This window comes from Schistocerca nitens, chromosome 8 (assembly GCF_023898315.1).
Source record: "Schistocerca nitens isolate TAMUIC-IGC-003100 chromosome 8, iqSchNite1.1, whole genome shotgun sequence".
NCBI classification, from domain to species: domain Eukaryota; kingdom Metazoa; phylum Arthropoda; class Insecta; order Orthoptera; family Acrididae; genus Schistocerca; species Schistocerca nitens.
This window is the reverse complement of record NC_064621.1, coordinates 595,493,336-595,520,623: the sequence shown is the minus strand read 5'-3', so window position 1 is coordinate 595,520,623 and position 27,288 is coordinate 595,493,336. Positions and strand designations below refer to the sequence as shown.

The following is a 27,288-nucleotide window of genomic DNA, read 5'->3' as shown; positions in this document are numbered from 1 at the left end:
CAAATAAGGGTAAACTAAAACAGAGGCAAGGAAAATGGATCGCTAACTCCTGAAATTGAAGTATCTTTTACAAGGAAGAGAACTAATTCAGAGAGCAAGCCATAGTCATGAGTTTAAACACAACCAGTAAAAAAACCTCCAGGCTGTCATTAGAACAGCGAACTCAGGTCCTTTGGGCCTCAAAAATCAGTTTATACAAATCCAGCACAGAATCAATAAGAAGCTATGAGAGTTAGTGCTGCTTTACCATGTAACAAATGAGGAATTAAGAAAAAAACACAGACTCATTACAGTATTATGGATGTAACAGAAGAAAGACAGCTAGCATATGTCAGAAGACTGGAAGTAAACATATGGCTGAGGGAGTACTTGCAAGGCAACCTCCTGGCAAAAGAGGAAGACCACAGAAAGGATGGCTAAGACACTTACCCAAGAAGAAACGGAGAGAAGAGGAGCCGAAGAGGATAAAGAAGAATGACGAGATCGAGGCGTTTGGCAACAGAGATGTGGCGACAGCTGTAGGACCCTCGCAAGAAGAAGAAGAAGAAGAAGAAGAAGAAGAAGAAGGTACTATACTCAAAAATAAAACACCCTAAGAGTAAGGCAAAAATAATCTGCAACATTACTAAGCAAGAAATAAACAAAAATAATCACCCAAATGAAACTGTACTACTAGAAAATAGCCCTGATAGAAATGGTGACAGTTTTACATCATTGGTCACCAAATTCAATAGCTATTTTCTAACTGTGGCAGCAAACAATGCATCCACTAACACACAACCAAATATAGATGTATTTGATTGGCTTGTACAGACACTGCATGCACCCAAAAAGTAGTAACGCTGCTGACTAGTGACAGTTCTACTACCACATTAAAACCTTCTGCCAGCTTAGTAGTATTACCCTGTTAAAGCAATCTTTTTAATCATGCAACTGAATCATGAAATACTTCCTGGACACTTAAACATTCATAGTACCAATAAAATACATCTATAGAACTGGAGTCAACTACACAACTTCTAGTAACAGACTATTTCACTCCTTCCATCTTTTTCAAAAGTGCTTGAGAAATCAGACTGTGGTAGAACATGGGCCAATTTAACACACTAACTGCCAAGAGGCATTAGGCAGACACAGCAGAGGTTCATGCAATACGCCTCCTGTGGACCACACACTCCAATATGTTTATTACAGTATACAAAGGAAAGCTGTGAATTAATTTATATTTCTTGATTGAGTTGACAGTGGTTTACAGGAAATCAGGTACAATATCTCATTCAGTATTTGCAACTTTACACACTATCCAAAGATATACTGCACTAAACAGAGTGGACTGTGTGGTCCTCAGTGACATACCTCTGCTATGTCCACCAGTAGCCTCAGGGCAGTCAACATGTCAATGAGCATAACTTTTTAACTGCCTCTCAGTTTGGATTTTGCAAAGTATTCTGCACAAGTATAAAGTTCAACCAGAACCAAAGAAGAAAAATTACCTTGTGAACTAAATGGGGAGTAGCAACGTTCATTTTAAAGTTGCATTACAAGTGGTAATGTACTGCAAACAGAGTTCCGTATTTATAGAAGTAGGTAGCTACATTCTTTGAAAAATACCAAGGTAATCAAGGGTGGTAAATATTAAGCCTCCAACAGGAGCAGTACATTTTTTTTTATATTAGCAGATTTCTCTCTAACTTATTTTATTAAAAGACTTGTGTTGGTGGGAAGGATCCATATGGTACAGGCTGCAAAGCAGTCACTGAAATGAAGAATCTCGTGTTAGGCGGTGTGCTCAGCAACAGGGTGGTCCAGTTGTTTCTTGGCCACAGTTTGTCGGTAGCCATTCAGGAGGACAGACAACTTTTTGGTTGTCATGCCCGCATAGAATGCGGCACAGTGGCTCAAAATGGCTCTGAGCACTATGGGACTCAACTGCTGTGGTTATCAGTCCCCACGGCACAGTGGTTGCAGCTTAGCTCACGTAACTGGTTTCACAGTTAGCCCTGCCTCTGACGGGATAGGTGTAGTTTGTGACCGGACTGGAATAGGTGGTGGTGGGAAGGTGTATGCAACACATCTTGCATCTTGGTCTATTATCGGGATACGAGTCATGAGGTGAGTGGTTGGGAGCAGGTGTTGTGTAGGGATGGACAAGTACGGTATATAGGTTTGGTGGACAGCAGAATACCACTGTGGGAGGGGTGCGAAGGATAGTGAGCAGGACATTTCTCATTTCATTTCAGGGCATGATGAGAGGTAGTTGAAACCCTGGCAGAGAATGTAATTCAGCTGCTTCAGTCCTGGGTCGTACCGAGTTACGAGGGGAATGCTGTTCTGCGGCCGGATGGTGAGACTTCAGGAGGTGTTGGGTGAGTGGAAAGATAAGGCACGGGGGATTTGTTTATGTACTAGGTTGGGAGAATAATTATTGTCTGTAAAGGCATCAATGAGACCCTCAGTATGTTTTGTGAGGGCCAACTTGTCACTGTAGATGCGACAGCCATCGGTGTCTAGGCCGTATGGAAAGAACTTCTTTATACGGAATGGGTGACAACTGAAGAAGTGGAGGTATTGCTGGTGGTTAGTGGGTTTGATATGCCATCTTTGAAGTGCAGTCAAACATCTAAGAAGGTGGCTTGTTGGGTTGAGTAGGATGAGGTGAAGCAAATGGGAGAGAAGATGTTGAGGTTCTCGAGGAACGTGGATAGGGCATCCTAGCCCTCAATCCAGATTGCACAGATACCATCAATGAATCTGAACCAGGTGAAGGGTTTAAGATTCTGGATGTTTAGGAAGGATTCTTCTAGATGGCCCGTGAACAGGTTGGCATACGACGGTGCCACGCAAGTGCCCATGCCCGTACCCCAGATTTGTTTGTAGTTAATGCCTTCAATGGAGAAGTAATTGTGGATGAGGATATAGTGGTCATGGACATCAGTAAAGAGGTAATAGGTTTGGAACCCATCAGCTGTTGGGAAAGGTTAGTGTTCAATAGTGGTAAGGCCATGGGCATTAGGGATGTTAGTTTAAAGGGATGAGCAGGGCACTGTGTGGTAAAGGAACAGGAACTGTGAAGAGGGTGTGGAGGAAATGGTTGGTATATTTTACATAAGAGGGTAGATTCCATGCAATAGGCTGAAGGTGTTGGTCATTGAGAGCAGAGATTCTCTCAGTGGGGGCACAATAACAGGTTACAACAGGGTGTCCTTGGTAGTTGGGTTTATGGACTTAGGAAGCATGTAGAAAGTAGGAGCACAGGGAGTGGTAGGAGTGAGGAGACAGATGGACTCTGGGGAGAGGTTTTGGAACGGGCCTAAGGATTTGAGGAGAGAGTGGATATCCTGCTGGATTTCTGGATTGGAGTCACTGTGGCAAGGTTTGTAGGTGGACATCTGACAGGTGGCGAAGTTCTACTAAGTAATCCTTGTGGTTCAAAATAACAGCAATGGAGCCATTGTCTGCAGGTAGGGTTATAAGGTCGGGATCAGTTTTTAGGTGGTGGACTGCAGTTCTTTCTGCAGATGTAAGATTAGTTTGCTTGTTGACAGATTTGGGGAATGATGGTGAGGCTAGGTTCGAGGTTAAGAAATTCTGGAAAGTTAACAGAGGGTGATTTGGAGGCAGTGGGGGCAGATCATGGTTGGATGGAGGAATGAACTAAGTCGGGCGGGTTCAACACTGGTCTTTGGTTGAGCCTGATTGGTAGGGCTGGTGGCGAGAAAGTGTTTCCACTGTAGGGACCGGGAGAAGGAGACAAGGTCTTTAACAAGTCCAGTATGACAATCTGAGAGTGGGGCTCCTTTGGAAAGGAGTGATATTTTTGTGGGGCTAAGGCTTTTGGAGGAAAGGTTCATGACAGTGTTTCAGATCTGTTTAGGTCCTGGATTCTGTGTGATAGTGGGAGTGAGTTTTATAGGGTGGGCTAAATTACACTCTTAACTCAGTGCCTCCCAGGAATGGAGCAACTGAATACATTCTCTGCCAGGGTTTTGATAACCTCTCATCATGCCCTGAAATGAGAAATGTCCTACCCTCTATCCTTCCCACCTACCCCACAGTGGTATTCCGCTGCCCACCAAATCTACACAATATCCTCACCCATTCCTATACAACCCCTGCTCCCAACTCCTATATGCCTGTGATAGACCTAGATACAAGACCTGTACCATACAGCCTTCCATCACCACCTATTCCTGTCCTGTCACAAGCATCACCCATCCCATTAAAGGCAAGGCTACCTGTGAAACCAGTCATGTGATCTACAAGCTAAGCTGTAACCACTATGCTGCTTTCTATGTGGGCTTGGCAACCAACAAGCTGTCTGTCCACATTAATGTCCACTGTGGCCAAGAAACAACTGGACCACCCTGCACCCTGTTGCTGAGCATGCCATCCAGCATAATATTCTCCATTTCAATGACTGCTTCAAAGCCTGTGCTATATGGACCCTTCCCACTGACACCAGCTTTTCTGAATTGCGCAGGTGGAACCTCTCATTGCAATATATCCTAAACTCCTGTAACTCTCCTGGTCTCAACCTTCATTAGTCATTGTCCTCACCTATCTAACCCCTTCCCTGTTCCCTTTCCAGCACTACTCAGCCCTCTATTCCACCAATGCACCCAGACTTTTTACTCCTCTCCTTTTCCACCCTCCCCCTCCTCTCCCAACTGCACCTAGTTGCTCTACCCTCTCTCCACTTCATCCCAGCATGCTCCCCAGTGACACTTCACTGTCCCCCATCCTTACCCTGCTATCTCTCCCTTTCACTGCCCCAGCCTCCTCCTTACCACGACCCAGTTGTTTCCCATCATGCACTGCTGCTGCTGCTGATCATCATCTGGCTTCATTTGCCAGGGACTGTGGTCATGTGTGTGTAAGCTGTGTGTGTGTGTGTGTGTGTGTGTGTGTGTGTGTGTGTGTGTGTTCTATTTTTGACAAAGGCCTTGTTAGCTGAAAGCTTATTTTTTGACAGTCTTTTTGCTGTGCCTATATGCGACTCAGTATCTCTGCTATAAGGTGAGCAGCAACTATCCTTTTCATAATACTGTTACAGTCCATCCTGCATTTTCCATTGTTTGTTTTTACTTTATTAAATTAATCTCTATAATGATAGTTTATTTTTATTACAGTATGCAGGTTATGATGTTATGATTTGCTTATCTCATACCTTGTGCCTCACACAAACCTGAAAATTAATTAATTCATTCATTAATTGATAAACTCTAAGGTGCCTTATGGAGTATGCTTATACATGTACATTTCATATGGAGAATTTTATTCAGTCTTTCACTGCTTATGGGGAAAATTCATCATGAAGATGCAAATGAAAAACACTGCCAATTGGTGTTGAGTCAGCACATACATTTGCACACCTCTCCACAATATTTAAAGTGTTCTCACCAGCGGGTACCACTGTTGGCTCAGACTAGATTCTCCTGGATGGCATGTATCACCAGTGGCTCACACTAGACTACCAATTATCCTCCCAACAATACACTAGCATATGACTGTTTTGCCTACCAGTCAGGTGCTACGAACAGCTGTGAATACAATTTTATGCCACTGTTCAATGAGTGAGCTTTCTGCACAAATGACATACCATATAATTTGCAATTAATTTATTTGCATAATTATTTTATGTCATCTCACACTGTTTTAAAAGAATGGGCTAATGCCACTTTCGAAAAAAAAGTTAGTATATTAAAATGGTAGCCTAGGGCATTTGAATACAGTTGCTCCCACAAGGTGAGAAACAGAAAAAGCAACATGCCCAAATTAAGAGAAGCATGAATGTGCATGCTGTCCCACAATGAGGAACTCAATGCTTAGTGCTGGTGTGAACATGTCAACATGTATGTGAATATGAGTTTTGTAACTGGCACTGACAACTGTGTCAATTATGGTTTATTATTCATAGTGTGCCATCCTAGACCCTACAAAGACAGTCATTGGGCAAAACACTGTCTTTGTAACACTAACTCACTAAAAAAAATGCCTAGCAAATTTTTCTGTTCCTACATTATACTGCAGTGGATCAACGACAATGGATAACGTGGTGACATTTCCCTCTGCTCCTGCAATACAATGCAGCATCTTTAAGGAACTGCTTGGAGGCAACAGAATTGGAAGGAACCTGGCAGACTTTTCAGGTGAAATGCATGACAATGAGGGAGAGAAACGTGTGAGTAAGTCAGTGGAGTTAAGTGGGAGGCAAGTGCACTGGAGCTAGCAAAGACTGAGACCAGACTGTGGTATAAAAGGAAGTGTCTGAAGGACAATTCCCAACTATGTAGTTCGGAGGACCTGGTATTGAAAGTGGAGTATTCAGATGGTACATATTTTGTAGTAGCCATTGAAGTTGGGTATTTCGTGCACAGCAGCACATTCTGTTATCCAGTGCGCAACTTTTTCTTGGGCGAGGTCTGGCAGTGTCCTGTCATTTGTGTGGAAATCATAATATCTTCATGATCCAGATGCAGGGCCAAGACACTATCCTAATTTCTCCACGCTCTACACACCAGTTGCACATTGCTGTATGCGCAGTAGCTAGCACACAAAGAAGAACATTGAGATTCTTACAGCCTATCAGCGATGAAAATTAATTACATTATGAATTCCTAGACTGCCTATATAGCTGAAGAGTTAGCTTCGCTGCCTATGATACAGAAGCACCTTGGTTCAGTTCCTGGTAGCTCCTCAGACTACTTCTGAAGAAAGGAGGTCTGGAACAGAATCGATTCAAACTCTTGACACCAAACGAGGATGTGCTTGAAAAAAGATGCAGTGGCAGCATCAGGATTCATCTACTGATATTAATGGCTGGAGTGCCTGATGGCATGCTGATCACATGTACCACAATCATAGAACACTCCTCGTATTGTCTTGCAGACAGCAGTCAGCAAGTTGAAACAGGCCACAGAACTTATCCTCTAATGGCATTTGCAGTTAATGAATTCTACTCTTGGAATTTTAGTTCTCTGAATCTTGTCTCTAGTCTTTGACATGGTGTCAATCACTGGAACAACTGACTAGCAACAACTGGACCATCTTGTACCTATTATGGGACCCTAGAGAAACTACAAACCTAAACAAATGACTAAAGCTGTGAGAGTTTGAGAGGACTTTGTCAGTGCTGAGTAGGTCACTAGAAGTGAACTGACCACTTGTTCAAAAATCTTTTTTTGACACATTTCAGGTGCAGCCCATCCTCAGAATGTCAAATAGAATAGTCTTCGTACAAAGAATAGTGTTCCATCCATCCATTTAGGATGTGACCCCATTCTTTGTATGAAAGCTACTCTATTTGACATTCTGAAGGTGGGCTGTGCCCAAAATATGTTAACACAGTGAAACATGTTTTGAGCTAGTGACCTATTGTGCACTGACATAAGTCCTCTCAAGTTTACATTGTGATCGCAGATCTCCTGCATGACTATGTTGCAACTGAATCTGGGCAGGCACCACAAAGGCTACCATAGCCAAAGAGTTTGGTATGCCAAAGGCGGTATTGTGTTATAAAGTAAGTCACAGATGTCCCAAATAGTTTACCTTGGTCTTTGCTGTTATAATGACTGAGGAAGATGAAAACATTCTAGTCCACTGGCATTTGTCAACTGCAGAAGTGTACGACCCAGTATCAAAAAATAATATTTCTGGTCTGTGTATAGAAAATAAGTAAAATAAAAAGACACGACCCATTTACCAGTGGAAAACATAAGGAAAATGGTGTACAATATTTATGGAAAGCTGGTGCAGATCCAAATAGTGTATTAACTACCCATGTAAATATATAATAATAATTATATTAAAACATTTCTGTATTTTATTTTTGTTGTTATTAAAATTCTACACATTTGTGGAACTTTTAATCTTGGGATGATGGTAAAATATTTGAAGAGAGAGAGAGAGAGAGAGAGAGAGAGAGAGAGAGAGAGAGAGAGAGAGAGAGAGAGGGGATGAGACAATGAGAAATTGAATCCTGGATCAACACCTGATGAAAAGACATCCTGAACATGACAACTTCCTGTGAAAATGTCACTGGGCAACAAATTCATAACTGTTTTGGAGGAACAGAACATCATTTGAGAGAAAACACATTTTGGGAACAGCAAATGATCCAACCAGAGTTTTCAATTCAGATGTGATTACAAGGAAACTGAAATAATGAAAAAGAAAATCTGGTTCTACTGGAAATAGCAATTGTTGCTGGTAAGCTTACTTCTCCTATTACTTTTTGTATAAGGGAATTCCTGATGTAATAGCTAATGGGATACTAACAACATGAGGATTGGACGATCTGAAATGGCTGGATATCTTGTGCCATATCCTATGAATACATGCCATGTGTGCTCCTGCCTTGGATAACTGAACAATAAATCCAATGGTCTATCAGTTTTCATTGTGAATCATGTATCTCACATGACTGCACTTTTCTGAGCTATATTCAGAAAATGGTATCGTGCTTGTTGCATTACTCCCTAACTCAACACATTTTTCAGATCCTAATTACCACAGAATGATTTAAAATCCTTTAAATCTGTGTTCACTGTCAATGAATGGTGCTCCTGACCTGGCTTATGAAACTTTTTTTTAAGTGGTTCAAAAAAATCCAAGGTAAAATTTTTTCAGGGTACTCAGTAAAACTAAGGTATTCCAAAATATCATAAAATACATTTTAAGTAATTGGTTAAGAACCTTGTGGGAATTACATATGTGTCCTCACTAAGCTGTCAATAGACTGGGGTGTAAGCCTCATAGAATGACTTTATCAGCCACTCCTTCAATAAATTACAGTCACCACTAACTGTTCACATTAAACTGGCTTTAATTATATAAAACTGCATACAAAAAGAGCAGTGTTTTGTGTAAAGTTCCAAACAGTGTTTTTTTTTATATACCGTACGTTCATAATTAAAGCGCAACTAATCACAGAGGTCCAGTGTAGGCTGTTAATATTATGTGGCAGCAAAACTTAGTAGATATGCTAATGTGTTAAATAGTAATCAGTTTATGCTGGAAAACATGTTAGTTCCAATTGTGGCCACCAGGTGCAAATCTGGTGCTGTACACTGTATGACAGTATGATATCCAAGCTGTCATTTGACACGCCATAATGCGAGTGGCAGTACAACTATCGAGAAGAGAGACCATTGGCTGTTAGTGAAACTGTTTTATGTGAACGGCAGCAACTACGGTTCTGGACTGAGAGAGTATCACCCAATGAAAGGTCTGAGGAGAGGCCCAATGCCATTAAATGGTTTAAAGTAGATTATGATAAAATTCAAAAACATATGTAAGCTTGATGTGGCAGGTGAAAGAGGAAAGCATTCTATGCCAGTGGAAGTTACTGATGAGGTAGCTGTTGCTGTAATTGACCATGTGGCATCTTCCCAGGGTAGTGCCAATGCTAGTGCTAATGCCAATGCTTGTGAAGTGCCACAATAATTTTCTATCTCACAGTCAACAATATGGAAAGTTTTGCGGTCTATTTTACATTACCTGTACAAGATCCAGACGGTGCGGTAATGAAACATAGGGCTTGTCAAGTGAACCATGATGTCAGCAAGTTGTCACAACCTCCTTGTACGGCTGCACAAGAGCACAGATGTATGGAAACCAATGTTTTCATGCAAGATGGGGCAGACCTTCATGTCACTCACCCAGTGAAAAATCTGCTTAATGCAGCTGTCCATGAACGTGTTGTCTCCAGAGGCTTTCCAGATGCCTGGCCTTCATTGTCACCTGTTCTGAATACATGCAACTTCTTGCTCTGGGGTATCTAAAACAACACATTTAATAGGGGCATGTTCCATCTCTTCCTGATCTAAAGGCCAGTATACAAGAAAACCTTGATCAGCTTCCACTGGAACTGCTGCGAGCAACTGTTTATACCATTCTTTTATTCATGCAACATCTTGTCGTCGTCCACAGTGCTCATATTTATCAAATTGCATTAAGTGATGGGTAATAATAAAATGCCTTTCTCATTTGCTTGACATTTTCTGCCCACATCCCATTTCTAATCCATTACATATGGAAAGATTTCTATATGACATTCTTGCATGCTCAGTGCCAGATTTGCAACTGCTGTCCAATTCCTCCCCCCAAACGTTAATTGGTTCTGCATTAATGTGTTAGATTATCTACCAAGTTCTGCTGCCATATGATAATTACAGCCCACACTGGACTTGTGTGAGTAACTGCACTTTAATTTTTAATTATAACCACCCAGTATGTTATCTATCAGTTTGAGTGGCAATCTCATTACTCCAAACTAGTTACATGATATTGTCAGAGACAGCTCAACATACTGATATGAAAAGGTTTAGTGGACTCAACCTACTACTACCTGATGTTGGCCTTGTCCCACTATGTAATGATGATGTGCCATATGAAACGATACTTGTACAAACAGGAACTAACCAGGACACTGGCATTTTTATCTACATTATTTCCTGGAATGTAGGTAGTGGTGACAGACTGCTGTAGCACAGTCTGAGGTATAGGTTACAATGAAAATTACAATTTGGAAATGCATTGATAATGCCAACAAAGTGAAGTATCATAGCCTACACTTAATCCAAGGTATCTTATAACAGCGTATGGTGCACCGTCAGCATCATCATTTCAAGCAAAGGACTGGGGTACTGCAAACCTATATTAACCCAGTTAGGAATGATGACCATTTGTGTCCAGTACGTATTTATGGACCTTGTTAGTTTAAAGGGGCTTTCAGCATGAGGCAAGAAATTCATAAACATGATACCGGCAACAGGAGGGACATTGAAATCTATAACTACATTCTGCAAATCACAGTGAGGTGCTTGGCAGAGGGTACATCCCACTGTACCAGTCATTAGGGTTTCTTCCTGTTCCATTCAGAAAGAATGACTGACTGAATGAATGGGTCGGTGTGTAGAGTAATTATTCTAATCTTATCCTCATGATCCCTATGTGAGCGATACATAGGGGGTTGTTGTATAATCCTAGAGTCATCATTTAAAGCCAGTTCTTGAAAATTTGTTAATACACTTTCTCGGGGTACTTTGTGTTTGTTTTCAAGAGTCTTCCAGTTCAGTTCCTTCAGTATCTCTGTGACACACTCCCACTGATTAAATAAGCCTGTGACCATTCGTGCTGTCCTTCTCTGTACACATTCAATATCTCCTGTTAGTTATATCTGGTACAGATCCCACACACTTGAGCAATATTCTAGAACCAGTTGCACCAGTGATTTTTAAGCAATCTTCTTTGTAGATTGACCGCACTTCCCCAGTATTCCACCAATAAACTAAAACCTACCATCTGCTTTACCCACGACTGAATGTATGTGGTCATTCCATTTCATATCTTTATAAAGTGTTACACCTAGGTATTTTAATAAGCTGGCTGATTCTTATCACTATAGTGAATCATTGATATCTTAGTCACATGATACTTCATTTCTTCATTTTGTGGAGTGCAAAATTTTACATTTCTGAACATTTAAAGCAAGTTGCCAATCTTTACACCATTTTGAAATCTGATCAAGATCTGACTGATATTTATGCAGCTTCTTTTAGACGGTACTTTATTACAGATAATTGCAACATCTGCAAAAAGCCCGATATCACTATGAATATTGTCTGCAAGATGATTAATATAAACCATGAACAACAAGGGTTCCTAAACATTCCATTGTGACACCCGAAGATACTTCTACATCTGATGAGGAGTTTCCATCCCACTGGAAAATCCCCAAATTTCACTTGATACCCATACGATCATACTTTTGACAGCATAGGTGTGGTATTGAGTCAAATGCTTTTTGGAAATCAAGACATACAGCCTACCTGATTGTCTTGATCCAAATCTTTTAGTGCATCATACCAAGCTGTTGACTGTTTGGAACCAAAGCTTTCCGATCGTTGTTCTATAAATGTTCAACACATTGCCTCGAGAAGTGAAAATTGCAGAGGACTCGAAACAGCATACTTTATACTCTTTTGAGAAATAATATAACAGTGATCAAGTGCTTGGACAAAATAATATTCTTTTTATCTGTTATATATGGCTGTATTGTGAACAATTTTCTTCATATTTTATATAAAAAACTGTAAAAATACATATGTATTTATGTAATTTTGACGGAGTCCATCCAGTCATGACTGGCAAATGATGCAGACTTGTAATATGGTAATAATATAGTATGTTTGGCAATTATTGACAAAGTTTGGTACTGCAATAATATGCTGAGGAGGAGATGAATGTAAAATACCTGTAAAGAGTAAGTTTGAAGGCGCTACAAACAAAACGCAGGCTAAAAGTAACAAATTCCGCTTGAGTGTTGGAAGAAATCTCTCTTTGGTACTCATTTTCTTCTTCAAAGTTTTAGCCACTAATTGAACAATATCAGTTTCTGGTTGTTTAGGTTTGCAATCTTCCATTTTTTATGTTCTTGTTCGCTCAATCTTAAGTAATTAGTCCTTACTAAAATTATTCTATAATGATACACATTAAAGTATGCAGTTTGTTTCATCCTAAAATCTTTGGCCTGTACTTCACTATTTTGATCCCGTTTGTTGCGATTCCATAAGACTAATGAATTTGTTGGTAAACAGTCCCTTCATTCAATTATCACTGCAGTTCTTAATGAGTGACAGGTACTGTCATAAGATGACATGAGTTATGGCCGAAAGCAGTCTCTGAAAATTGCTATTTTGTTGTAAAGCAACTGCCTTGTTTTATACTGTAATAATACTTTTACGAGCCCCAAACAAATATTACATAACAGATTTATTTTCGTATTTGGAACAACTTTTTCCACACAACTCCCGGATTATCTTGGAGCAATATTAAATCTTGGAACAAAAGTTTCTCAAATTCCAATCATCATACAGTTAACTGTTTTTTGAAAAGCGCAGTGTAGGTCATAGACTGTTTCTTCTATTAATTCTGTGCAGTTACGAAACGTTTATTTAGTATCGAGATTAGTTCTCATATGCATGTTTTTGTGATCACATCTCATCTCCAATGTGCCCTCTACGAATTCCGACAAAGGTAATAACAATGAAAATACATAATGTCAGCGAGTGAGCTACCTCTACTCACGAACGGAACTGCTGAACAGAAATTTGATCAAAATCTGTCGGAGAGATAAATAGTAGCCAATCTTTAATAATGGTACAATATTAGGAATTTCTAATTTATGCTTTACCTTACATCACTGAAGTTAATGTTTATCTTGAAAGAACTGCGTACACTATATAATTACACTCTATCGTGATTTCTTCGCATTTATCTAATATTGCATACTGTCTGGCACTATCGTAAGAAAATGTGCCGCATTAACTTAGCAGACGCCCACTGTAAACGACATCAATGATGACAGATTCGAGGCGTTTGATTCCGACGAATACTGTCAGAAGTGTTTCAAGCAAAATCTGACGTTACTGAATGGAAAACGTATTAATAAAAAAAAAGGAAATATGTACAACACCTATTATTGACTAGAAACAATACACCCCTTACGTACCTTAGGTGTCTTGATCAACTCCATCGTCCGGCAGCAGTCAATCCCTTTCTTTTCAAAACATTACACAAACTGCGAATTAAATAGAATCATTGATATTTTGACATATCGCTCTAATCCTACGCCATCTTAATGTAAACACCTCCGATTAAATTCTCTCGAACAGTATGAAAGCATCTTTGTTACAGTGGTTACTGCTATGTTTCTTCGAAAATTTGTATTATTATCTCTGTCAGATGAGAACTTCGAATAATTATTTCTATGTCAAGGATTGATACCTAAGCATCTCAATAGTCTATAGTCTATACTGTTGTATGTGCGTCTCTGATTCAGAGATATTGAAAGATAAAAATAAACTACGATTCGGAAAGCACTGACAGTAACTTCAACAGGCTGTTGTTCATGTGATAAATTGCTACCACACAGTTCACCAAAAATGAGTGCGCGTTGTGTTTTGTAGTAGGCAACATAAAGAAAGAGGTCAGACGAAGGAAAAGTTACCATAAGTCAGCTGTTTACGTATTTTGAGGTCTTACGCTCATTGAAAGAATTTTTACTCCGCAGATGTCTTTAACAATACAGCAAATTATTCTGGATGCCAAACGTCTAGCTAACCGATTGAAGGAACATGATACAACAGCGGACGCTTTGCTGTCACAGGCACAGAACGTGTACCAGAAAATTGACACAATGAAGCAGGTAAGTAGATCTACAAACACCAGTCAACTGCTATTACTTCGAGTACGGAACACTGAGCTTGATGGGGCGGGGGAGGAATAACAGTTAATTTTGCTATGTAGGTGACTAACACTCATTCTTAATATTTACAGCTGGGATGATTGTGACAGCATAGTATTATCTTCCAGTTAATATTATGGAGAGTGTAGAAAGGTTACAAAAATAAAATAATGAAAGTAACTAGCAGAAGAGCTACTACTTTCAGAGCAGTGTCAAATTACACCATTTAGCTGCCGTTCATCTGCTTAGTATACTCGGCAATAATCTGATTACAGCAACCGTCGCCTTCCTCTTCTTGTTCTTTTTCAGGAATCATATCATTCACAACACAACACAGATTTATACAGTTACCTGAACTTCGCTCGGTCAGTGCTTTCTTCTTGCAATTTATACTTAGGTACATTGTTGCATAGTTCATTCCATTAAAGCAGCCTTAGTCAGCTGAAGTGTGCTAGTAACCCCATTGAAACTTTGGTTGTGACGGCACTTTTCTGTTACGTAACCTGAGATCTTAGTTAGGTTGTGAGGTGACTTATTTGGTCGTGATTTCGTGGAACTATCAAATGTGAACGTGAGTTAAATGCTGTGCTAACCGATTGATCTGTATTGTAGACCTGTGTTTATGTTTGCACCGTATTCAACATACTTATTCTTACAAATACTGAACCTGCTAGGCTGTTACAAATACTAAACCTGCCATGTGAATTCAGGAAAACTGTTATACACAAATTTCAGGATACTTTGAAGCATATTGTGTACATAAGAGCTTTTCGCTATGTTTATATAAGGTATGTCAACTATGAAAAATACAAGGTGACAAAGTACTGATTTCACACTTTACCTTGAGCCCTCTGGTAGTGGAAGTTCACTGATTGTGTGCCACTCTGGAATGTTTAGACTCGCTGCCAATCTTAGCTATGTGACAATATTGTTCACTGTAGTAATAAGTAACCATTGTATGTATCATGTTAACCATGTTGTGGTGTTATTCCTAGCAGCTGGTAATATTACAGACTAAAGAAACTTTGCGTGGTCCTTCTAGTGACTCACCATAAACTTTAGTGTCACTTCTGCAACATTTTTAACCAGTACATGTTTGTTTCTTTTATAAACTGTAAGGTGGCTGCATTGGGAGGAGGGGCCAGGGCTTCCCTCAGTAGCCAATGTGCTAAGAACCAATCATAAGCTTGTGCTCCCAGCATCGCCTGCTCGGGGCCTGAGTAAAAGTGTGTGACCAGTACTACACAGTAGCTATTATTTTCTTGGTCTACCAAGGATATGCAATTTAAGTAGCTTTCTCCCTTCATTACGACACTGAGCATTGCATTTCCAGCCTCTCACAGTGATCTTAACCAATGTCCATATATCGTATCATCTGCTTCAGTTCTCATATTGTCCATTGTCTCTACTATCAGCCATTGTGAGCAGATCCAGTAATTGAATCTGTCCAATTTCTTTGTATTCACCTTCCAAGCTATTCGCGTTTTCTACGCATGCAATAAAAATGAGTGAATGATGATGTAGATTTCTGTTTGTTCTGTATGATGGGATACTTGATCCTGGTGTTTTTCAGAAGCTGAAAAAAAAAACCTTCTAACCTCTTCTTAAAACCGAGATCTAAATCACTGAGTGCTGAAACCATGTGTGTGTATGTATTTTATTTGTTTGCTCTTCTTTGAGTGTTCTGCACATATTTAACCATATATACTTGTTTTGTAAATAAAACTGCCTTCTCTTGCTGCAGCTTAATTTATTTTTCCCAGACATGTTTACCCTTTTTCTTGCTCTAATGCATCTTCTATGGGCACATTTTGCTGTGATCTGTTTTTCCTCTCATCTGGTCTGGAGGTTGCACTACCACTTTATTTCCGAAACATAAGCACAATTTTGTATTCCAAACTTTTTCATGCTGTTCATGTTTCTCCTTTTTGTGGTGTACTATTATTTTTTGTCATTAAATCTAGCTGTTTGTTCGAACACTTTGCTTTTAACAATGTAAATATTGAGTTGCAATGTTTACATTTTTAAAAGCACAGATTTTGAACAAATAGCTATATCTAGTGACAAAAGAATAATAGTACACCACAAAGAAGGAGAAACACGGTAAACAGCGTGAAAAAGTTCGGAATACAAAATTGTGCTTATGTCTCGGAAATAAAGTGGTAGTGTGATCCCTAGACCAGATAAGAGGAAACACAGATCATAGTAAACTATCCCGCTGAAGATACCTTGGAGCAAGAAAAAGGTGAAATGTATCTGGGGAAAAACAAATTAAGTTGCAGCAAGAAAAGGCGTTTTTATTTACAAAACAAGTATTTCTGTACTTGCTGCGGAGGATGGCCACGCAAATAAACTTGTTAGCTAACCACGTAACTATAGCCTTGGCAGCATGCTCAGTTGCCAAAATATTGTACCAGTTGAACGCTGAATGCAACTGTACATATGTGAATTACACTGAAGAGCCATAGAAACTGGTACACCAACCTAATATCAAATAGAACACCCCCCCCCCCCTCCCCCCAAGCACGCAGAAGTGCCGCAACACAATGTCTCATGGACTCGGGCTGATATCGGAAGTGGTGCTGGAGGGAATTGACACCATGAATCCTGCAGGGCTGTCTGTTAATGGGCAATTCCATGTCAGTTCAACCAGGGGCTCCAGCTCATAGTCTCAGATTTGACTGAAATTCAGTACACTAATTCTACCATGTGTGGAACACTCGTGTGCAAAGTATTAGTTTCCCCTGCCAATTAGTTCCAGAATTATGACTTGTGAAAGAAGGTGGCGTGACCCGGAAATTGCAACCCGCGTCTGGCAATCTATCTTCAGACTCGACTTCAGGTCTTAATAACTTTGGAACTATTCGACACAGTCCAGTGAAATTTTTACAACCCAGTAACATCCATTTAGAGAACACACTCTATGAATCAAAACACCAACAACATATTTCTGAGGGAAAATAAAAAAATTCCAAAATGTGATTAAAAAATATAATATGTTAAAAGGTACATATTGTAGGTGTCCTCTGTGCCAAATGTAATTCACTCAAAAAGGGTATAAATTTTTTATGGTAAGCTTAACGTGGCCTAAACACACACAGAACTCACCAAGCCCATATCAGTCGCAAAAACTGAGTTACATGCACACGAAAATACAAAAATTTGAAAAATTACCTGAAAAAACATGGATCTTCGAAGTGCGATAGCACAAAAGGGACAAGTGATATCCAAGCCAAATTTCACACACTGCATAAGTAGACCATAATGATATATATCTCAAAATTTCAGCATGTTATTGCAAGACATTTGTGTACAATGGAAGTTGACAGATGTATTTTGTGATGTGGCCATTGTTTCCTCAACACAATTTTGTAAAAAGTATCGTAAACTGTTCTGCCTCTTCTTTTCCTCTCCCACAGCTGTTTAATCACTAAGCAACAACATATAGACAGATTAACACAACCTATCATTAATATTTACTGCACCTTAACTGCTAAAAACCAGTTGATTGTGCTTCGAACAGAAGTTGCCCCACACTTTAGCTGCTGTACTCTGTACATTGAGTGGCAAATTGTTCTGTCTTCCTGACACTGTGGTAGGAACTGGAACTGTCATAAGAATATGTTCAAAAGGAATCCAACAACTGTCTGCCAAACGTGGCCAATGAAATGATCTTGCTGGTGCCATGAAGTACACGAATACATCACCTTCTGCTTCACAGCACTCTGCAACACATCCTAAGTACCATTTGTCATCATAAACAGCAATAACATAGCAACATGGTTGTATGTTGGTGCTTTTGCTTCTGTATCCTGGGTCAGACATACTGTGAAGACACATGTTGTGCATGAACCTATAGTTATAACCGGACAGTCTGCTCATCTGCACATTGTCAGAGTCCACTGGAGAGATGTGATGATGGCTCCTTGTGCCTGCAACAGTTTTAACGTGTTCTAGTCTGCTTTTTAGCAACTCTTTGACTGATTTCACGTTATCTTTCGAAACATAGAATGATTGTATGCCAGATATATTTTTCTGTGCCCAGGTAAATAATTTAATAAGGGTTAGAATGTGACCTTCTGTAGGCTGCTGCAGACTAGCTCGTGATGTCATGTGCTTAATGGTGGCACCAATACCATCACACACATTTTTACCATGACTTGTTGCAAAAAAATTCCATTCTACGTGAATCTGAAAATCATTGTAATGCATGCATAAATTAATTTTTGAGATTTTAAAGTTTTTGTACTGACTAGCTGCTCCATCACTGAAGTATTTCGCAAAATGTATGTGAGGCAGCTTGTTTTTCCCATATGCCATGACAGTGCGAATGTGGACATGAACTGCAATGGCATCATGAGTTAAACAGTCACTAAAAACCCACTGGTTCATGACAGACACATCACCTGATTCACCTCTATAGTAAATCGCAAATGGCTGGAGAGTTGCTTGACTGTTGTCCCAGTGATATCCTTGGATGGCTTCTTGAACTATAAATGCACGATTTTCAGAAAAGTCTAGTATTACTATAATTTCATCTTGTTTCAATTTATCCTTACAAAACTGGAGATAAGTTGATTGTGCTGCTGCTGTGAAGCTGTGTGTGGTCAGTTGGTCCGTTTTTTGACAACACATTTCAACAAAATCTTCCACTGTACTTTGCTTTGTTTCAAGACTTGTGCGATCCATGTGTGTCCATTGTTTCTAAGAAACAAGTTCATCGTCATCCATAAGGAGTTCACCATACAGTTTGTTATTCATGTGTTCTGCAAGATTTGCCTTACCAGGACACTTTTCACACCTGTGTATCATGCATTGGTAGGAACTGATGTCACACACTAGCAGCTTCATTGCACCTTTGTAATCCAGACCAGAATCCTTTATAGCAGCAAACACCAGCTTAGCATTTTGATGGGTCTCACATATACACAAACATTGTGTGTGCCCCTTGCATTTACGGGCACAACCAATTTTGGCCGAAGATTGAAAAAAGATGATAAACCTACTTTGGTATTGGGATACTTTTCCTTGAATTCTACATATAGTTCAGTTATGTTGCATAGCAACAGTCTTTTTGGCATCTGTACACATACATTTCCCATTTTCACCATTACATAGTCTTATTTTCCAGGAATTAATCGGCTGTAGTCATTATTTTCATAAAACTCCGACACTAGCACCTTTGTTTCTGAACTCAATTGCTTACCCTGAGCCTGCTGAAGATGTGGAAGCACTCCATGGGTTGCTTTTATTTTCCTAGCTTGCTTTACGATATATGTAGAACCATTGAATTCCTTTGCAGTGTAGTCAGGAGACCAGCTGGAAGGTGCAAGGGTAAGAATAGCTACATTTTTCTGGCGTGTGGATATGGCACATTTTTCTTTCAAATCATGCGCAATTTTGTCCAAATCAGAGCATTTCTGGCACGATTTCTGTTCCTTTGGAGCCGGCCGCGGTGGCCGTGCGGTTCTAGGCGCTCCAGTCTGGAGCAGCGCTGCTGCTACGGTCGCAGGTTCGAATCCTGCCTTGTGCATGGGTGTGTGTGATGTCCTTACGTTAGTTAGGTTTAAGTAGTTCTAAGTTCTAGGGGACTGATGACCACAGCAGTTGAGTCCCATAGTGCTCAGAGCCATTTGAACCATTTTGTTCCTTTGGAGCAGGTAGTTCTTCCTCTTCCACCATTAGTGTGTCAGCTATTTTGTGTTTTAATTCCATTGGAACTTCTTGTAGTTTTCTTCTACCATAGCTGGGCCTGTCTCTTTTTCCAACTTTGTGTGTCTTCATGGGAGACAAATAAAGAGCAGTCACTGAAGTATTTAATTGCTCATCCACTGTGATTGTAGGTGGGTGATACTCTTAGTCACTGTTGTGTAAATTATCAGAATATACTTAATTTTTTAGCAGTGTAACACAACTGGAACATAACTTTTGTCCTGGTTTCATGTTAAGTTCCATGCACTGATTCACTTTCAATACTGATTTTATATCAATTTCTCTGAGGCTACACTTCACTGTCTTCTTATGAATCTGAAATGGATCAAAACAACTTCTTTGTAGGAAAGAATACTTAACCAGAAACACTTTCATATGATGATAACAAAGACTAAAGTTTTGTGGAACTGTACTTCTTGTGCCCACAGGGTGTATCCCGGATCTCCATAGCAACAAATCTTGGTCCAATTCATCCATATCATACAGTACAAAGTGAATGCCACATTTTGTTCCATATGTTGTTTTATGACATTCAGATGCTTGTGCTCTACCAATAGTGCAACTTGTTTGAACAAAAGCACCACTAGTACACTCTTCTGCCTCCATACTGACTTTCCACAACAGTACTGACCAGTCTGAACTAGAATCGTAAAAACATGAGTAACCTGTAAGTGTTGCTTGTTTCTTTTGTTGTTCCTGTGTTATAACTTCAAGTTGAACAAATATATTTCAAGGAAGACGCAATACATGAAAGTCACAGATCAAGTAAACAGAGTAAGACGTGTGTACACTTTAACAGTCAAATCATAACTGAGTCCAAGTCTAGCGGCTGCTGTCTGGCTGGCCGCTTAGGTGGCGCTGCTGCTGCATGGCTGGCAGACAGCGCTGCATGTAGAGGACATGCCTAACTGCGCGGCAGAACTTTGAAAGATCGGCGAGTGACAACACTTTTCCCCCCTTTGAATTTGTTGCACAGATCTTGGAGGTGGCCAGTAGATTGCTAACGTCCATAGGTGTTGTTTGACTAGCCATAAAGTCTCGAGGAGGAGGCTTCCCGTACAGACGGAAGTGTCCCCGATGATAACAGGTCGAGATGACAGGAGACGTGGGGGTCAAATCTGCTGGGGCCCCGTGCACCAATCTGCCCGTTACGGCAAGTCCGGTTGTTATAACAGGAGACATGGGCGTTGTGTCCGCGTCCGTGGGAGAAGGAGGCAAGTAGAGTTGCTCTGGTTCCTGCATGGGCACGTCTCCTGGTGGCGTCTGTTCTTGTGCTGGCACTGATATGATGGTGAGAGGACTGCGTTGTGAGTAATGAGAGATTCCAGTATCCCGAGCATCAGGTAGAGCCGAAGGTGGTGTAGCAGCATCCGGAACAGGCGTTGCCGGCACACGAGGCCGAAGCTGGTCCGAATGGCGCACTGCAACACCCGTGTCGGTCTAGATTTCATACAGGCGTCGGCCACGGTGTCGTAAGATGCGGCCAGGACTCCATTTTGGCTGCCTGCCATATCCCCGTACCCATACAAGGTCGTCGGCGGTGAAACAGCCAAGCAAAGGCACCCGCAGCCGTGAGGTGGAAGGCCGCAGAAGATGAAGTAGCGTGCGAGGCTGTTGGTCATGTAAGAGCTCAGACGGGCTGTGGTCGCCCATGGGAGTGAAACGGTAAGAAGCCAGAAATTGGAGAAGCACATCATCATCAGCAGCAGAAGAAGTCAGGAGTTTCCTCATCTGAGCCTTAAATGTGCGGACCAGTCGTTCAGCCTCACCATTTGACTGTGGATGGAACGGAGGGGCCGTGACATGCATGACGCCGTGACGGGCACAAAATCCGCAAAATCGGAAGAGGCAAATTGCGTACCATTATCAGTAACAAGAGTAGAGGGAAGGCCTTCCAAAGAGAAAATGCGAGCTAGAGCATTGGTGGTTGAGCAGTGGTAGGCGACGTGAAACGGACAATGAAAAGAAAGTTAGAGTAGGTGTCAATAACGAGAAGCCAGGAAGTACCTAAAAAACGTCCCACAATGTCAGCATGAATATGCTCCCAGGGCTACTCAGGTGAAGGCCACGGTCACAAAGATGACTTCGGGGCGGCGGCCTGTGACGCACAAGAGCCGCAGGCAGCGACCATGTGTGCGTTTTTGAGTCGATGCCGGGCCAGTACAGATGACAGCGCGCCAGAGATTTTGTGCGCGAGACACCCTAGTGACCTTGGTGAAGGAGACGCAAGACCGAAGTACGCAAAGACGCAGGTACCACAACACGCGGCGAAGCATTTTCGGTGGAAAGGAGGATGACACCGTCCCTAGCCGTAAGGCGGTAACGCAAAGCGTAGTAGTTCTGCAACGGATCAGAAGTCATAGTGGATGGACGATCTGGCCAACCCTTCTGAATACAGTGTAAAACCCGGGAGAGGGTAGGGTCAGAACCCGTAGCAGCCGCCAGCCGGTCCCCGGTGATGGGGAACCCGTCCACAACCCACTGCTCGGCAACATCCAGGTGGAAACACAAAAGTTCGTCCCTATCGAATGCCAGATCAAGACCCATGGGAAGGCGAGACAGTGCATCAGCATTCGCATGTTGAGCCGTCGGCCGGAAATGAATCTCATAATTGAAATGAGACAAGTAAAGAGCCCATCGCTGGAGGCAGTGTGTAGCCTTGTTGGGAAGTGACATTGATGGATGAAACAAGGAAACAAGTGGTTTGTGATCCGTAACAAGATGAAATTTGGATCCATAGAGAAAAACACCAAACTTATGAAGAGCATAAATAATGGGCAAAGCTTCTTTTTCAATTTGAGAATACTTTTGTTGGGCATCCCTGAGCGTTTTGGAGGCATAAGCTATGGGTTGTTCAGAACCGTCAGAAAAACGGTGCACAAGGTCTGCACCGACCCCGTATTGAGAGGCATCCTTGGCAAGAACATGATGTTGGCCAGGTCGATAAGTAGCGAGGCACGGGGCCTGTTTCAACATAGTCTTCAATTTCTGGAAAGCTGCATCGCACGACACAGACCAGTGAAAAGGCATGTTTTTATGCAACAGGCGATGCAATGGCTGAGCCACCAAAGCAGCAGACAGTAAAAACTTGTGATAGTATGCTATTTTCCCCAAGGAGGCCTGTAGTTCCTTAACAGATGTAGGGTGAGGAAGGGCATCAATCGCAGCGACAGTTTGCTGAAGCGGACAAATACCATCCTGAGAGAGGTGAAACGCCAAGTATGTGATACATGCCTGAAAAAATTTTGATTTCTGAAGATTACACTTAAGACCGGCAGTCTGTAAGACATTAAAAAGTGTGCGGAAATTTTGAAGATGTTTGTCAGTGGTGGAGCCAGTGACAACAATGTCGTCCTGGTAATTTATACATCCAGGGACAGTGAGCAATAAATGTTCCAAGAATCGCTGAAAGAGAGCAGGGGCGCTGGCAACCCGAATGGCAATCGTTGGTATTGATAGAGGCTGAAAGGCGTGTTAAGGACCAGAAACTGCCGGGAAGCAGCTTCGAGAGGAAGTTGACGATAAGCTTCCGACAGTTCAAGTTCAGAAAAGTACTGGCCTCCAGCAAGTTTAGTGAACAGTTCTTCAGGTTGAGGCATAGGGTAAGTGTCGATAAGGCATTGAGCATTTACAGTGGCTCTGAAATCGTCACAGAGATGAATATCACCATTTGGCTTAGCAACGACGACGACAGGAGAGTACCACTCACTGGAAGTGACAGGAAGCAAGACCCCCCTGAAGCAGTGAGACGATCCAGCTCCCGTTTGACCTGATCACGAAGGGCCACAGGAATGGGCCGAGCCTGAAAAACCTTAGGCCGAGAAGTGGGTTTGACTGTGATATGAGCTACAAAGTCGTTTGCATGGCCTAACCCAGGAGAAAAAAGGGACGAAAATGTCGTCGACAAGGAATCCAATTGAGCATAAGGAATAGCATCAGAGACGATATTAACAGTCATGTATGGAGAACCCAAACACGCCCAAGGCATCAAAACCAAAAAGATTCTCCGCGTTGCTATGGTCGACCACAAATATGGGAACAGTGTGAACGACAGATTTGTAAGATACCTCAGCATCAAATCATCTGTTTATTGTAAGTCTGTAATTGCGTAGTGACAGGTGACAGGATTGGAGAACCCAACTGAAGGTACGTCTGAGAATTGATGATACTGGCAGCAGAACCAGTACCACCTGCATGCGAACATCTCAACCAAGTATTTGGACACTGAGGAAAAACTTTCCTGAAAGGGAAGAAGTACAATTGACAGACTACACAGAATCAGCGTCATGTTCATGAACATCATGTATGCAGTCAGATTTGCAAACGGATGACACATGACCCCTTTTTTTTTTTTTTTTTTTTTCAATTATTATTTGTGACACAAGGCCCAACATTGTGGACAATCCTCTCGTGAATGTTTTGTAAAACACTGCGGACATGAAGGAAGTTGCCGTGGGTTTTGCTGCAGTTTCTTAGAGGTTTGTTTACAGTTAGGCTGAGGCTGCGCTTGGGAGCGTACTGTGGCCAGGTCGGCCAGCGGGGACACGCCACATGCTTCATCAACATCGCACAGAGGTTGTATTTCCCCGACATCGCCCCATGCCTCTATTTGCACTCCAGTGGCGCGAGAAATTTCAGAAGACTGAGCGATGGATAGGACTTCATCTAGAGTTGGATTTGCCAACTGAAGGGCACATTGCCTAACTTCTTTGTCGGGCACTGATCGGATAATAGCATCCCGTACCATGGATTCGGTGTAGGATTCTTTGTGAACTTCAGTAAGATATTGACACTTTCTACTGAGGCCGTGAAGTTCAGTAGCCCAAGCGTGATAGGATTGATTCGGTTGTTTTTGACAACGATAAAAGGCAACATGAGAGGCTACCACATGTGTTTGCTTTTGAAAATAGACGGACAGAAGTGAACACATTTCGGCAAAGGACAAGGACGCAGGATCTTTCAAAGGAGCCAATTGCGACAACAACCAATACATTTGCGGTGAAATCCATGAAGGGAACAGAGACTTACATGTTTGTTCATCCGTGACATGAAATGCCAAGAAGTGCTGTCAAAGACGTTTTTCGTAATCGGACCAGTCTTCTGCCGTCTCGTCGTAAGGAGGAAAAGTAGGTAGAGACAACGGCGAGAGACGCCCCGCATTTGATGCTGCGACGAAATCACGAATCGCACTTGTGAGAAGCATTTGCTGTTCTATGAGACCTAGCAATAGTTGCTCTAAAGTACCATGGAAACATGTGGGTCAACATTGGAAATAAAAATCACTACCTCGTCACCAATTTTTATAACTTCAAGTTGAACAAATATATTTCAAGGAAGACGCAATACACGAGTCACAGATCAAGTAAACAGAGTAAGACGTGTGTACACTTTAACAATCAAATCATAACTGAGTCCAAGTCTAGCGGCCGCTGTCTGGCTGGCCGCTTAGGTGGCGCTGCTGCTGCATGGCTGGCAGACAGCGCTGCATGTAGAGGACGCGCATAACTGCGCGGAGGCACTTTGAAAGATCGGCAAGTCACAACATCCTGCCTAACAATGACTCATTCTGTCCCTGAAAACTACCATTGTTTAACTTTCTGTTGCCTAATGGTTCCCAACAATTGCGGCAATTGCAAGCTGTTTGCATCATCACTATTACTTGCTAAATCATGGTAAAAGAAACGTAACCAAATACATCTGTCAACTTTTATTGTGCACAAATGCCTTGCATTAACAAGTTGAAATTTTGCCACATAATATATTATGGTCTACTTATGCAGTGTTTCTACCACACTTAGAAAATCCATGTTTTTTAGGTAATTTTTCAAATTTTTGTATTTTCATCTGCATGTAACTCTGTTTGTGTGACTGATATGAGCAAGATGAGTTCTGTGTGTGTTTAGGCCACATTAAGCTTACCACAAAAAAAATTTATACACTTTTTGAGTGAATTGTGTTTGGCATAGAGGGCACCTACATTATGTACCTTTTAACATATTACATTTTTGTAATCACATTTTGGAATTTTTTATTTTCTCTCAGAAATATGTTGTTGGTGTTCTGATTCATAGTGTGTTCTCTAAGTGGATATTACTGGGTTGTAAAAATTTCGCTGGACTGTGCGGAATAGTTCCAAAGTTATTAAGGCCTGAAGTTGGGTCTGAAGATAGATTGCCATATGCGGGTTGCAATTTCCGGGTCATGCCACCTTCTTTCACAAGCCATAATTCTGGAACTAATTGGCAGGGGAACTTAAAATTTTGTTCATGAGTGTTCCACACTTGGTAGCATTGGTGTGCTAAATTTCAGCCAAATCTGAGACTATGAGCTGGAACATTTTCTCAAATTGGTTGAATTGACATGGAATGACCCTAATCCGTAAGATTACCAGGGGGTGGAGATCTCCTCTGAACAGCACGTTGCAAGGCATCCCAGATATGCTCAATAATGTTCATTCTGGGGAGTTTAGTGGCCTGTGGAAGTGTTTAAACTCAGAAGAGTTTTATTGGAGCCACTCTGTAGCAATTCTGGATGTGTGGGGTGTTGCACTGTCCTCCACCAGCTTGAACAGTCCCCTGATGACGTGCAGGATCCATGGATTCATGAGGTTGTCTCCATAACCATACACATCCACCCCCTCGATACTGTTTGAAAAGAGACCGTCCGACCAGCAACACTTTTCCAGCTATCAACAGTCCAATGTCAGTGTTGACAGGCCCAGGTGAGGCATAAAGCCTCGTGTCGTATGTACAGTGAATAAGTGTACATGAGTGGGCCTTAAGCTCCGAAAGCCCACATCGGTTCCGTTGAATGGTTTGCATGCTGACACTTGTAGATGGCCCAGCATTGAAATCTGCAGCAGTTTGCAGAAGGGTAACACTTCTGTCATGTTGAATGATTCTCTTCAGTCATTGTTGGCCCTGTTCTTGCAGGATCTTTTTGCGGCCACTGCAATGTCAGAGGTTTGATGTTTCATCAAATTCCTGATACTCACAGTACACTCTTGAAATGGTCGTATGGGAAAACCCTAGTTCACCACTAGCTCGAAGATGCTGTGTCCCATCGCTTGTGCACTGATTATAAGAGCTCGTTCAAACTCGCTTAAATCTTGATAACCTGCAATTTTAGCTGCAGTAACTGATATAGCAACTGTGACAGACACGTACTGTGTTATATAGGTGTTCCCCCCCCCCCCCTCCCCCCCATGAACCATGAACCATGGACCTTGCCGTTGGTGGGGAGGCTTGCGGGCCTCAGCGATACATATAGCCGTACCGTAGGTATAACCACAACGGAGGGGTATCTGTTCAGAGGCCAGACAAACGTGT

At 41.6% G+C, this 27,288-nt stretch overlaps 2 protein-coding genes across 3 annotated transcripts in view; one reads left to right on the top strand and one right to left on the bottom strand.

Annotated features, from left to right (window-relative positions):
* Nucleotides 1-13,714, bottom strand: part of LOC126198520 (myotubularin-related protein 6) — a 454,460-nt gene extending 440,746 nt beyond the window's left edge. The window contains exon 1 of the mRNA XM_049934906.1: nt 13,514-13,714. Coding sequence (XP_049790863.1) covers nt 13,514-13,537 — 24 coding nt within the window. The 5' untranslated portion in view covers nt 13,538-13,714. The remainder of the gene's footprint in view (nt 1-13,513) is intronic.
* Nucleotides 13,715-13,823: 109 nt separating this feature from the next.
* LOC126198521 (FGFR1 oncogene partner 2 homolog) overlaps nt 13,824-27,288 on the top strand; it is a 74,988-nt gene continuing 61,523 nt past the window's right edge. Inside the window, exons 1-2 of one of the 2 annotated variants that reach the window (XM_049934907.1) lie at nt 13,824-13,990; nt 14,075-14,209. In XM_049934907.1, the coding sequence (XP_049790864.1) occupies nt 14,075-14,209 (135 nt within the window). In that variant the 5' untranslated portion in view covers nt 13,824-13,990. The remainder of the gene's footprint in view (nt 13,991-14,074; nt 14,210-27,288) is intronic. The other variant, XM_049934908.1, reaches the window with a different exon arrangement.